We start from the raw sequence: 14,817 nt of genomic DNA on the forward strand, positions 1-14,817 counted from the left end.
TACATAGTGGTAAGCCACCGTATTATGCATGTGGAACATCACACGACATGACTAGAGCAATCCAAGATTACCAGAAGGTTCAATTACCATTTCAAAAGAAGCCCGAGTTACTGCGCCATGTCACCAGCCGGCTTATAATGGCCTCTATATACCCGCAGTCGCTCCCCAAAGTGCGCGGCTGCTTTGCACTCGAAACCTTAGCTCGGGAAACTCTATGGCCACGCTCTATCCAGCTGGTCACAAAGCATGCAAATCAAGTGCGCGAGTTGCGCACGGCACTGAAATTCGCCGCTACTAGCGTGGACCGCGGCGACTTCGCGAGCAAACATATAGCGAGGACCACACTCGCTCCCTGACCTGGCCGCTTATCTGCGCCGTTTGGCACCTGGCTGCGATGCTGCAAGCACGGCCGGAATGCCGAGTCCCCGCGACAACGCGGCATGACGAAAGATTTGTGCAATGTTTCCGCCGGGTCCACGTGTACCGACTAACTGCGCGCAAAAAAACAATTAAAAAAAAAAAAAAAAAGGCGCCGGCCGGTGTACATGCACGGCGGCGGGCTGTGCCTATACAGCAATAGATCAGTAGACGGATTTTCCTTACACAGAAACAACGAACAAAAGAGTGCAGTTGTTTCGTTTTCCTTCCTCTCTGAGCAGATTTGCAATCGTAAGGTGATTGTTTTTTTCCAAATTCACAGAAAGTTATCACTGACACTTGCAGCGGCACTAGTCCTCTCTCTCTCTCTCTCTCTCATATATATATATATATATATATATATACATATATATATATATATATATATATATATATATATATATATATATATATATATATATATATATATATATATATATATCCCTCTGCTCTCTCTCTCTCTCTTTTTTCTTTTTTGCCCTGTTTCGAATGCACAGAGCACGGCAGACGCAGCACAAGGCGAGAATGCAAGAGAAGAAAAAAAAAGCGACGTTTTTTGCATATATATAGTCGTTGGCAGTGCGGAGCCCACTTTGCACCGCTCATCTCCCGTCCTGCGCAGTCAAAATGGTGCTCCCTCTCAGACAACTGAAAACCGAGAAATTAAGTACCATGCGTATAAAACGGGCGGAACTAGCTTCGCATACTTGACGATCGAAACAGGCGCCTACGCACCATAACGTGGTATGTCCAATTACACCACAGAGTGAGCTCGCACCGCGCTCAAGAGCACATGTCATCTACAGCGACGCCTCAATGCAGGCCCACTGTCAGAGAGGCTCATGGAAAGCAACTTGTGCGAAGATTTGTTTCGTTTATATATATATATATATATATATATATATATATATATATATATATATATATATATATATATATATATATATATATATATATATATATATATCCAGGGCAACTAAGTTCAGATCCCATAGCGTACTTGTACAATTCGCACGCTCAGAATCAGGCTGCACGCAACTATTCCAGGCTACGCGCAAATTCGGCAGTTAAATTGGCTTGTTACCGGTGGTGTAGTCCACAAACTTTTGGCTGCCAGTGGCGGCGGCTAACAGGCCCAACGCTTATGACAACGGCGCATCGGCAATGCATGCTGTTCACGCTGAATGAGCCTGGACGCTCGCGCACGCCCGTGGCACAAGTACGCCCCATCGAGGAGAGCCATATCACGTGGCGGCGGAATATTTGGCACCGCATTTGCTCGCCGAACGCATTGTTGCGAGCGCGATATGCCGAGGGAATCCCTGACGGATCGCCTCACTCCAAGCGCGACGACAGCATTAGCGCCGCCGCAACCTGTTCTAGTAACGCTGGCCGCAACACTCTTTGTGACGCGTGCTGAAACATCCGCTGTTGCCAGGGGGCGACACGCGCGATGAATGACTCCTTTCATCGGCTGCACGCGCGTCCTTATAGCATAGGCGTGAACGATTGCCAACAACGTGAAGAGCCGCCGAACGACGCCATAAGCAGCTCCTCGCAATGAAAGAAACGATGTCTCGCTAAGAAGCGCGCTGCGTTGAGAAATGCGTATACAGCTAACAAGAGCGCCCGAAATCACGCGACTCAAGTTTCACGATCCTTCACCATCGGTCAAAGCCAACTAAGCACGCCCCGTTCTGACTGGTAAACGGTCTCTGCAGTCTCTGTGTCTTTTTGGCTGGCGTCAGTTTCATATCTTAGGTAACGCTGCAAGAGAGGAAAGTATACACCCATGCACAGCCGTACGTGCACACCAGTTCGAAGTCGCGCCGTTAAGAAAACGTGCCGCAACGCGGCAATCTCAATGCTCGCGGTGGCCGCATACGTCTGAGCTCCAAGAAAGGCGCGGCCATAAATTATTTTCCCTTGTTTCCCAAGCACTCGCGGATGCAGAGTTCCAGAACATCGACTGCCTATCAAAGGCAGCGGCTATTCGTGGTCAACGTATCCTTCGGCCGCAGTCGAGGCGCGGCATAAGGAGAAATTTCGACAGATATCGTTGAAAACTCGCAATAGTGCACGACCGCGCAGAAACACAAAAGTGCGCTGTGTAAACTTCCTCGGAGACGGAGAAAGATTGACACAACGCGAAGCGTCAGTGAGTGACTGTGGAGGATGTGTGAATGTAAGAAGATGCCCGATAAAGGGGAAGGCGGTGTCCATAGCGAAGAGCGCGCGCGCACACACACACACACACACACACACACACACACACACACACACACACACACACACACACACACACACACACACACACACACGCGCACGCACGCACACACACACACACACACACACACTCACACACGCACAAACACACGCACGCACACACGCACACAAACACACGCGCAAGCACGCACACCCACGCACTCACACACACACACACACACACACGCACGCACACACGCACACAAACACACGCGCAAGCACGCACACCCAAGCACGCACGCACACCCACGCACTCACACACACACACACGCACGCACACACGCACACACACGCGCGCACACGCTAAAACAACTTACACAAACGCCAAACTACCCCCTCTCCCTCTCCCCCTCCATTCAGGTATAAGCAAGCGCAGTATCGTAAAAGATACCACCAGTTCTTGACACCGCAGTCCCGCAAAGGTGAAGTAGTTCTAAGATGACTTCTAAGCTCCGGAGATACGGCGCAGAGGATAGTTGGGACCTCTTCAGAGCGAACACACGTATGCACATTAACTTCCTCGTTCCTCCTTCGATATGAGACACGAAAAGCAAGGCGCCCGTTGGCTGTGCGATGTCAGTGCACGTTAGAACCCCAGGTGCATGGTCGAAATTTCCGGAGCCCTCCACTACGGCATCTCTCATAGCCCGAGTCGCTTTGGGACGTTAAACCCCACAAAGCAAATCAAACCTTCAATATGGTCCCTGGTCACCTCCTTGGATTTGCTATTATAGAAGCTGATTCCTTTCTATAACGCCCGCATGCACGGATTCTGTACAAGGTGGGCGCCTAAAGCGCCGACGAGATCGCGAGGCGTATAGAAACACCATTAAAAATGCATGCCGCTTACAGTTGCAGAAAATACGATGTCCAACAAGCGCTTCAGAACAAGATGCGCATTTGTCGCTCTCACTGAGGATTCCCCGAGTGGCGAAACCGTAGCTCCGTTGACAGGAGAGTTTTAAACGAAGCTGTATATGCATGGTCACAATGAGAGAACGCTCGAAAGCAGCCGCGGTTGTCACTTTCATTAACCTGTCAACATTCGTTTCAACAGCAGCGACAATAAGGTACAAGGCGCCAGGTATATTACAATGCCCTATAGATCCCCCATGTCACCGGCATGTCCATTCCGGCTCCTTTTTCTTCTCGGTCGTACGAATGATTGATGGCGACAGGACACTATACGGATGACCGCCTTGAACGCGTATTGTGCAGAATGGTAACCGCGTGTACAGATTTGAACGCTGTATATACAAGTAGAAGAGATTACCAGGCTTGCAGGTGAGGTGCGCTCAGTTCGTGTTTCATTCGCATACGCACAGCTACCGAAATCAAGAAAAGAGGACAGCGAAAAGCGAACCATGCAGGTGCCTTTCAAATAAGATGCGGCGGAAAACACCCATCAACCATCCGCAAGGCGGGCGCTAGCAGCCTAGATGCTTTAGAAACAGACAACTCTCGCCGCTGTATAGATCGCTCTGGACTCTGCAGTAGGGCGATAGGGAACAGAGACACTACTGCCCTATTGATCTACAGCATACACCACGGAAGTCCGTATACACGTACAATCGGGACCATTTCTACTGACTGCGGTGCAGCTGCCACGATCGAAGCGTTGGGCCATCAAGTGGTCTTAATACGTCGCCAGGTTCTTCAAGCATTCCGCTGCCGTGGGTCCCTTCATAGGGCGTGCGCGGGAAGCCTGCGTGCATGAGCCAAGCTTTTCTGAGGCAACTGCGCCCACGCGCAGGTTCACAACGCGACACAGCTAGACAAGCCACCGATAATATATGCGGCAATAAATAGATCATAGCGAGCTATCGGACGCCGGCGAGTCGATAAGGCCCGGTGCATCGAGCAGTACAGCTGCAGTGTGCCCTGACAACGCTCCAGAAAACTGTATCAAGAGGGGGACCACCTGATGTTTACCCGGAGGACGCGGGGAACCTTTCGAGAGCATAACAATAGGGTTGAAGAGCGCGTATATCCTGCTGCACCGTAATCCCTCCTCTTCAGTCCTTCACAGTATCCCGATGCACCCTAGCTATATTTCCACTCATCCGCATGTCCCCTAGTAGTCGACGCAGCTCAGGAGCAACCCCTTTCGGTTGAAGCACTTGAAACGATATATATATACGATTTTCTCAAGCACATCCGACGGCGAGAAAGGCGGTGAAAGTAGCAGCACGTATCTCGTTTGTTCAGCGCATGTCTTGCTTGCGGCACAACTTCGCTTGAAGTGTATGCGTAGCTAAACACAACATGATGTAAAACATTCACAGCAAGAAAAAAAATAAAGAAAGTGAGGGAAAAGAATAAACACACGACAGAACGAATGCTGCTCGTGTTTCTTCGCACGCGCGCGCGTGTGTGTGTGTGCGTGTGTGTGCGTGTGTGTGCGTGCGTGCGTGCGTGCGCGTGCGTGTGTGTGCGTGTGTGTTGCGAACGTTTTATAAGATGGGTCAATTACCAACTGACCCAAAAATCAGCGTTGTTAAACATAACCGCATCTATTTCCTCGCCCCGCCCAGTTGAGAAGCTCTAGGGAGCAACGGCAATGTTGTAATGCTGTGCAACGACTGCGAGATTCCACACGCGTTGACCATTAAGCGCGACTTACGGCTGTTTTGCGTGACAGACTCAGAGGTTCATTTCAGATACAGCCACGCCGACAACTCCAGCCGGCTCCACATACCGAGGTCACCCACGCGGGGTAGGCGCCGGTTCCAGATATCGATAACGGGAGGAGGCCTTTCCAGATAATTGATGCGTCGACGCGAAAACTGAAGAACGCTTTTCGCAACGCATTGCAAAGCTACGGAAGGACAGGCGATAACGAGGAGGTGCACGCAGATGTCGGCACGCGATATCAGCGTTCGGCGACGGTACAGCACAGCTGCCCAGCCTCGAACGAGAACAGTGGTGCGGACGGAGTATCGCTAACGCATTCACATTCAATTACTTGGCAAATACGCAGGATGAGACGCACAAGGGCCCCTTTCATGCATTACGCTTCTGGTGACGAGCTCTACTTTGCTTCAAGCATAGAGTAACATAAAGCAACAAGAGAGATTACTTCAAGGCAGAATACACTCCCCCTCCTTAGGAGCCCATGGATTCGATCCCGGCAGCGGCGGCCGCGTTTCGATGATGACTAAACGCATAATAATAATAATAATAATAATAATAATAATAATAATAATAATAATAATAATAATAATAATAATAATAAGAAGAAGAAGAAGAAGAAGAAGAAGACCTTGTCTTTTTTTTTTTTTTCTCGGGAAAGGAGAGGCAGGTGGGGCACGGCAGCGTCCAATGTACAACCGCGGGTACGAGGACACTCACTGTCGACGACCTGGGTGAGGTTGAGCTGCGAGCTGGGTGAGGTTACTACAGATAACAGAGCAGGCACAGTGACCCTTTAGCAAGGGGATTGCCGATCTTGGCCTTTCGTGAGACATCTGATAACGACATTTTGTTGCGTCACAAAAGGCGCCACTACTAATTAAAAAACGCCACGGTCTTTATGCGCGGCTGGAAACATTAACCAGCGCATAGATGAGGCTGTTTTGCTGTTTGTTGTTGTTTTTGTTGCTCACCGTTCCGGATTACCACAAGTGTACCCCTTAAACGCAACAGAAACCGACCAAGACGGAAAATTGCGGGATACCAAGATACTACGAAAGCACACAGTAAAGGATAGATGCGAAATAATGCGCGAACATATAGAAGTTCCGCGCACAGACTTCGCATGCACTGGGATGATATGATACCTTCTTCCTAGCAGACAGCAACTGCATCTGCTTCGATTCTGTTCCCTTCGATCGTCGCTTGAAAGCAGACCTAGCGTCCCAACCATGAAAACGTATCAGTCGGACATCGATGAGCGCCTTAATTTCTCCAGTAATATTTGGTTATTCTCGAGCAGCCGTTCAATAACAGCCGTGTGCAGCCGCAAACAAACTGGCCGGTCACCAGTAGAGATGTTGGCGTTGTTGACGGCCCCAGGTGGAGGGATGAGGCATGCGTTATCCACGCAGATTTAAACAGGCCCGCTAACGGCAAATGCACCCCGCAAATTACAACACGAACCACGTGGTTGCGCAAGAGAAGTTTCGCGCATCTCCGCGGTCTCTCAAACCAAACTATACAAAGCCGGTTACTAGCGTGCCATGCGAGGAGACACCAAGTTGAAGCAACGCAATAACGCGAACGGCAATGAAGCGAAAGACAGGCAAGCGAGGAGAAAACTTTCTTCTGTCCTCTTTCTCGTTTCTGTCCGTTACCATTCGTCGTCGTCGTCGCTGGATGCGTTCTCGTGAGTTCCTGGGCGTTGCCTGGGCCGTCGGCGTCGCAGCGTGTCCCACAGGGCCTTCATCGCGGCGAGCCAAGGTGGCGGCGACTACGACGACGACACACCGCCGGCGGTGGATCCGGCCAGAAAACAATACCCAGCGTCGCGTCACTTCGGCTACGCGCGCGTTACCTGCCGACTCCGGCCTCCGCCGCCGCCGCGAGGGGGAAGATTAGGGCCAAGGAATTCAGTGTGGCATAACGCGCGGAAAAAAGATGAGGGGCGTTCCGTTATCGGGGGCTCCTCTCAAAGAGGGTGACATCTATCCATCCGTCGCCTCTTTGCAGCTGAGCTGTAGCTCTTATCTCGGCGGAGTCCTCCATGGTGAGGCGCCGAGAGCGCACCAACCGGAACCGCCTCCGCACGTGACACAAAACGTCGGGAACCGAGCGAGGAACGCGCAGACTTCGTCCGAGCGAAGTGCCACGCCCACCGCGCAAGAAGGCGCGCGCGCGCGTGACACGCGAGTTATGCGCCTCCAAGAAAGCGATGCACACTTATCGCTGCAGCGAGCGATATCTGCGGTGGTTCGGGCTTTGAACAGGATAAATGTTCCTGAAGCACGAAAGCAAAAAAGCGAGAAAGCAAATATTTGGTAATCCAGGTCGACGATTCTGTTGTCGATCTACGAAGAACGCACGCAAGATACGCCCTTATCATTTCTTTGGCAAAGGAAGATATTGTCTTCGTCAGCGCAGCCATCATATGAAGTTAAGGAATGTACAAGGACAGCAGCCTTGGGAAGGTATCCAAAGAGGAAGGTTCCATCATGCAATCGAAGAGTTGACAGCGGTCTTCACGAGAGTAGAGGTGAAGCCGGCTTTTCGAAAAAGCCGCGACGGCGTGAGAAGGAAAGTGTTATTGGGAGCTCAGCTAAAAAGCAGAGGCACAAAAACTGCACGCACATCTGCGTATAGCATCGACCACTGACGTCTATTACGACATCACGGTAAATTTACCGAGCCCCAAACTTCTTATCAGATATTACCGGTGCCTGTGACTTCTTAGTTACATTAATTCGTCACAGAAAAACCGATATATAAAATACAGCTCCAATAGTATATATGTATACAAATATTGTTATACAAAACTTTTAGTTGGGCTATAGTTCCTACATGCTCATTCGAGATATTTATAATGCGACAAAGAAACACAAAGGACAAGCAGAACGGGACAATTAGCGCTACTCTCAACTGTTTTTATTCACCGAAGAAACATATATTATATATATATTATAACTCTTCCAACGCGCAGAAACGCAAATGCAGACACTCGTGCAAATGACATTTAAAAAGCCAAACACTTCCATCAGATAAGTCTATCCAAAAATATGTATTCCCTTAACCTATTTGTTATCAGGGTAGATGTGTAGGCCAGTTGGTGAGACAAGGAAAATAAAACCGCAGCACACACAGGACGGAGGCTGGAGACAACACATAATGTGTTGTCTCGTAATGTGTTGTCTCCAGCCTCCGTCCTGTGTCTGCTGCGGTTTTATTTTCCTTATGTCTATTTGTTATGCCGTCTGTGCTCCCGCAACATAGAGAGTACAATTTCTTTCGACATTACGGACGACATTACGACAGTATACGAGATATCTCAATATTGCGAGTTGTTCCACGCACGACCAAAACAGAGCCGCGAGAAAGTCAAGCATGATCGGAGCTTGAGCGCGCACAGTCATCAAAGAGGCACAGTGTCTTCAGAAGTCCCCCTGTCGAGTAGTTGGTCTGACATGCGTACCCAGACAGTTGACACAAAAGCTCGCGAAGACGTGGTGGATCGTGACGCCTCTGTACGTACAATCTACGTAACCCTGGCAATACAGAAACATGTCTCTCCTCTAGCATTTGGACAGCCGCATTTTCCTTGTCGCTTCAATGTGCGCGTACCCATCCTCGTATACCACCTAATTTGCAATCCGCGCCTAATTTAGCGACTGTTTCCTTGAGGCTTCATCAACCTGGCACCTTTCCTTGTTCAATACCCTACAAAGAAGGTGCTTAATTGGAAAGCGCGCGAACGGAATTCGCTTTAGTAAAATACAGATGTCGCCCTTATCGGAGCCCTTACCCGGCCAGTGTTACTCTGCTGCACCACCTGGAGAAAGAGGAGAAAAAAAAGAAAACGCTTCTTGCGACATTCACGCATACGCAGCATGAGATGCGGAACTGCATTCGCTCCCTTTTTACTTTTGTTGGCAATAGCTTCATGGGCAGCACGTTTAAGTTATGAGACACGCTGCATGGTTCTCTCAATGAACACGAATGCGAATACAAGCGCCTCCTTGCCTATATACAGTGCTTCCAAGGACAGGACAACGTGACGCAAGAAAGGTATAGGACAACAACAAGGGTTCAGCAACCTGCATTTTTTTTTTTTTTTCAGTCGGCCTTATAATAGCGAAACAAATAAGACCTTGAAACCAGCCGTCCGAATAATGCCGCAAGGAAAACAAACCCCAGCCCTGCTCGGTCGGTCGGCAACCCATATAAGATTCGCGTTCTTGCAATCCTTTTTCCCCCTCATCGCAGCGTCAAGGCCGATCAAATTGTTTCGCAAAGAGAGAGAAAAAAAAAAAAATGCGGACGTGACAACGTTCCCCAATAGGTTTGCGTGAAGACAACGCTGTTCGCACCTCTATTACTTCTACGTGCGGTCACTCGAGTACCGACCGACGCGCGCAAGAAAGGCATTTTTCTCACGTGTGTACACGCATCCACAATCGTGCCGCAATCAGGGCAGTCGGGCTCAAGCAGTCGACGAGCGATATCGGTGACCAAAGCGCACTGCGTTCCAAACCCAAGCACTCCAAAGAAGCACCTACGCAGGCCATCTGCGCTCCTTCGTCCATATAAACCGGCTGGCTCGTCTATTACTCGTCGAACGAAGCGGGCAGAGGCAGTATATTCTGGCACCGTGTCAAATACATCGCGTGGCACGTTCTCAATGCACACATTAAATACCTGGCTAATGGCCACGTACCTAGGCTGTCGCAGTATAGCTACAGCGCGAAAAAAATATAGAGGCGGTACGTCCTTCGCAATCCCCATTAACACAGTAGCAGGGTAAGGGCCCGGTCGCTTTAGTAAAGAAAGTAGCTCGACCAAATTGCGAAGCTACAAGGGCCGAGAGGAACGATAAAAAAAAACACAAGCCTGCAACTGGCAGTGACATGGCCAGGCACTGATTGGTCGGTGGATTGTGTGACGTCACGAGACCACGTGACAAGACCGAGTTGCCGGGAGCTGCCAGTTCGGAGGGACCTTTGGATCCCGAATTAGAGTAAAGGTTAAAGCGGAGATTTATATCATGTCGAGCTGTACCTGACATAATGCAGTATCTTATCGCTGTATTCTGATGAGTATGTGTGAGATATTAGAAGAAGAAATTAAGGGATTGGTGAAGAGCAAAGTGCATGTACCCGTACGAGGACCCACAAGGGGAGCCGACAGATGGAAGCCATGAAAGCTGTTTGGGTCGTACCCTTAAAGCAGAGCTTGATCATTCCCAAAAATTTGGAGGCTCAAATTAAAAAACAAAATCAATATGCGCGTTGCAATTGCCTAAATGCGGACCTACCGAAGGAGGGCCGGCCACCACTGCACCGACTGTGCAGGCTGGGAGAGCCGCGGTATAAGAATCTCTGCACGGCCGCTTCAAGAATTAAAAGACGGCTGGCGATGTCGATCGTCTCTAATTCGTTGCCAGCCGAATATACGAGACGAGTAGCCACTATTACGAAGTCAATGAAACGGCGAAAAGTTTCGGCACAGGCGGTGTTAAGATCAAGGCGAGGGCGTCGCAAAGGCAATAAATATATGGCACCTCATCAGACCACCATTCGAGACCGGGCGGCCGCATGTCGGCGCAGGCGAGAATACCGAAGAAAAACGACCTCACGAGGAGGCCTCGATGCAATAACGAATAACGGGTGTTCGTGCCAAAATCAATTAGCGACTCTCGACGAGCAAATCAAAAGTGCAAAAGTAATAAAATAAAAATATATTATTGGGGGAACCGGCTAGTAAGTTTCATCTGAGGGGCGCATCAAGATGTTTCCCTCGGATGAAAACCTTAAGAGTCTATAGCATGATTCTGCAAAACAACGGCTCATGTCTTCAGCCCTTACAATGAGCACTCCGCGAAGGCTCAAGGTTGCTCTCAGATCTCCTTCAGGACGCCGCACGGTCTATACCACGAGTCTGATTGATGCATGCAGTTTGCGTAGAACCCGTTGAATTCTCCCTCGGCGAATAAAAAGGAACGAAATGAAAATTCGAGACTAACGAGTCCCTCAGGTCTCGAACCCGAAAACGGCTACGGCGAACTCGTCGCTTTGCAAGGGAGGCGAACGCAAGGCGCCAGTGTACTGTGCGATGTAGGTGCAGAACATCGAGTGATCTCCCTAAGTGCTCTAAATTATCTGGAGTCCTCCACTACAGCGTTCCTCATAGTCTGAGTCTCTCTGGGACGTTAAACCCCATAAACCAATCCAAGGGCGTGTCTGCAGAGGTGCCCAAATATATATGGTTGATGCAATGCGCATGTTTCACACTGGTCAGGAGCGGCGAACATGCCGAAGCATTACTTGCTTGTTGAAAGCCGGGCAGCGCGAACGGCTGTGCTGGCACGTACAATGCCTTTGCTGCTCTACAATGCCACCTCCCCAATGCCACCTGGCGCTTTAAAACAAGCGTCTAAAAGGGCTCTCTAACGATCCCCTTGCCAATCCGTTTATTATTTATTTAATCATAGCCAGCATGTCAACTAAACAAACTGAAGAGAAGCTATACGCAAGTAGGACGCAAGGTGTCCTTTCACGAAAAGGGATAATTATCAAAAAGCATTAAGGCAGCGAAAATCCCATCTGCAACAAGCATGAGCCTGTTAGCGAACTATCACATGACCGAAAATTTTCATTTTTTTCGTCAAGCATAGAAAGCAGAGAAAGAGAAAATATAAGCATGGCGTTCCATCATATGTGCCCAACTTACATTCATCAAATATGCGTACCTTAAGGTGAAGAAGTCAGAGCAAAATACGGACGAAAGACAAAGGATAGGACACATAGGAAGTTTACAAGCGCTCGTGAACGTCCTATGTGTCCTTCCTTTTTTTTCTTACCTCCGTATTTTGAGGTGACTTCTTCACATCATGCACCACCAACTAGCCCGGCAGCTTGCTCTCCTGAAATGTGTACCTAATTGAGTTGCAACGCTATCCGCATAATTCACTGCGAACCGAAATTTGCTCTCTCCTGCAAACTGCACTCATAAAGACGATTCGGACGGATGGAGCAGGCCTCCGGGGCAATCTGGCATTCAACACCGTAATCGCGACCTCAATGCCCATCGTATCTAGTTCAACGAGCGAAACTTGTTCCAGGCTTGAGAGAGAAAAATGCAAAACACTGAAAAAGTTCACGACCACCCCACTCGTGGCTTGCGCAGGCGTCTCACCTCAGTTCACGGTAACATTACCTTTTACTGCGCTCCAACTTTGTTCTCACTGCGAAAAGAAAATTTGCAGTCGCCGATATATCTCATGATTATTTGTTTATAAGCGCTGAAAGTCCAAAAGCGACTCAGTCTTCGATGCTCGTCCCTACTTGCTGCTCCAGACCACGTGGGACATAGAGAATGTGGCATGACACTTGCGCTATTGATTGACGGCGCTGAGGTCTGTGGCTAGAGCGCGGGTTTTTCGAAAGTGCGCGCCTTTTTCGGAGCGAGGTCGCCTAGCAAGGCTCACATTTTCCATGTCCTGACAAAATATGCTGACGCGCTTCCAAGACTATGCAAACAGCAGGATCCGCCACTCATACCGAAAGACGTTGCGCGCGCGCGCTTCGTTGATTCAAAACACGCGTTTTGGCAGGGTGCAATACAGGCGTGCGAGGCCATAGCCACGTGGTATTTTTTCCATATTTCTCGGGCTTTCTTTAAGTGCAAAAAAAAAAAAAAAAAGACGTAAGAGGTACACTGGTAGAAGAAAAAAAAATGAACCAGCTGTTTCTAATTAAACCCCCAATACCAATTCATGAAATGCATTTGGCCCAAAACTGGAGGAGGAGGAGAAAACATTTATTTACGATGATATGATTTTGGAAGTGGGGTGCGGTTCGTTGTGCAGCTGAGTGGCAGACCCTATTCCGGGACGCCATTGGCCGCCGCCACCGCCCGAGCTCTCTGGACCAGGATACGTTGGGCCTCCAGGTCCGAGCTGGACAGGGCCGCCTCCCAGCCATCCCTAGTTGGCTGTTTTATTGCTTTTATTTTTTTATTTTGCTAGCAGGCCCACACCATGTGGTATAGGTCAGCATACTGCCCGCAGTATTTGCACCTACCCGTGAATGTAGGGTCCATGTTGTCGCGACGCTGGGGCTATGTCGACCCGGCCTTCACTTGGTAGCGTGCAGAGACTCGGGGTTGAAGAAGGACTGAATCTTCTAAGTTGGTGAAATATGTACAAGCAGGTTTAATGGCACTTTGAGAAAACTTATTTACAATATTTACACGAAAAAGAAGGGTACATCAGCAAAATGGCAAGCGTTAAGAGTTCATAGCGAGAAGCGACTGGATGAGCCGTTTACCCAGGGCTCAGAGCGACATTTCGTGCTCTGCAGCGTCCTTAAAAACCCCCCTATGTCCAGCCCCTCTCTGAAGATGTTGACCAACCAAATCCAGGGCACGCCCCTCAGGTATCGGCATCCAATCGAACACATCACTGCACTGATGGTCTGAAGCACTGACTGGTCCGGCATTCATTCGTTGGGCGTGATCACTTGTTGGCGGGAAAAGCTTGGGAACGGCGAGGAGAGGAGGTACATTTCTATTCTTCAGCAAAGAAACCACAGGCTGGTTCTGACAAGGGGTTTTACTTCTCAGAAACCCGAGTGCACGTGGCGCCGCATAGGGCTCCCAACATTGTCCCTTTTTGACAATTGCAAATCTTTTCGACAATTGCAAATCTTTTCGACAATTGCAAATCTTTCCTGCATTCCCGGGAAATCACTTAATGGCCGTATGAGTCATGCTCCTTTCTTGTCCTGCACGTCAGCGGACATGTCACTCTGTCGTCTCCTTTGGATAGGAGGCATTCATCACTGGAGGATAGCACTTCTCGACTGGAAGGGTGAACAAAAGAAAGCACTTCCTGCTATTTCCCGCAGGGGGACGTTTCTTTGTGTTTTTCCAGACGTTCTCTTGACAGGGTCAATTTGGCATTTGCAGGTTGTCCACAAAGCAAAACATGCTTACAAAACAGGATTCCTGGAAACAGGCTCACTTAGAGCCATTGGACCATCACCACATATTCACAAAACTTTTCCATGCCCACAGGCGAACAATAGAGCGCGCAAATGCGGATGCTTGGTCGTAACAGCCTCCTCCCCCGCCAGAAGAGACTCGGAGGGCAGCAGTCCCAGCTGCTGCATGAAGAGACGACTTAATGGCCTGCACGTTAACGCTTGAAGCTCGCTGTTGCTTGTCGCGTTGTCTTGATTGTTGTAGGCCAAATTGCTCGAGCTGTCTGAAACTCAACCACATGTCTAAACAAGCACTCGGCTCCCGTCTGAAGAGACCAGGTTAAAAGAAAACTGCCATTGTTGTTCGAGAAAAGCCCACTCTCAAGACGTTCAGGACCCACGTATGCCTCGAAAACCAAACGTGCTGCTTTACATAGTCACACATATACAAGCGCACGAAAAAAAAAAACCTGATTATCAATTTGGATACATGGTGAGGAACACCTCGGACTGCTTAGAAACAGCG

At 49.3% G+C, this 14,817-nt stretch overlaps 1 protein-coding gene across 4 annotated transcripts in view; it reads right to left on the minus strand.

Moving 5' to 3' along the window:
- The window catches only part of LOC146198348 (uncharacterized), a 195,571-nt gene that overhangs the window by 70,448 nt on the left and 110,306 nt on the right, over positions 1 to 14,817 (minus strand). The window contains exon 1 of one of the 4 annotated variants that reach the window (XM_084593796.1): positions 6,975 to 7,401. The exons of 2 other annotated variants lie outside the window; for them this stretch is intronic. In XM_084593796.1, coding sequence (XP_084449922.1) covers positions 6,975 to 7,066 — 92 coding nt within the window. In that variant the 5' untranslated portion in view covers positions 7,067 to 7,401. Of the gene's footprint in view, positions 1 to 6,974; positions 7,402 to 14,817 lie in introns of those variants that run through there. One more of the 4 variants, XM_084593800.1, reaches the window with a different exon arrangement.

Source organism: Amblyomma maculatum, chromosome 2 (assembly GCF_055883805.1).
Source record: "Amblyomma maculatum isolate TAMU_Amacu chromosome 2, ASM5588380v1, whole genome shotgun sequence".
In the NCBI taxonomy this organism is placed as follows: Eukaryota; Metazoa; Arthropoda; class Arachnida; order Ixodida; family Ixodidae; genus Amblyomma; species Amblyomma maculatum.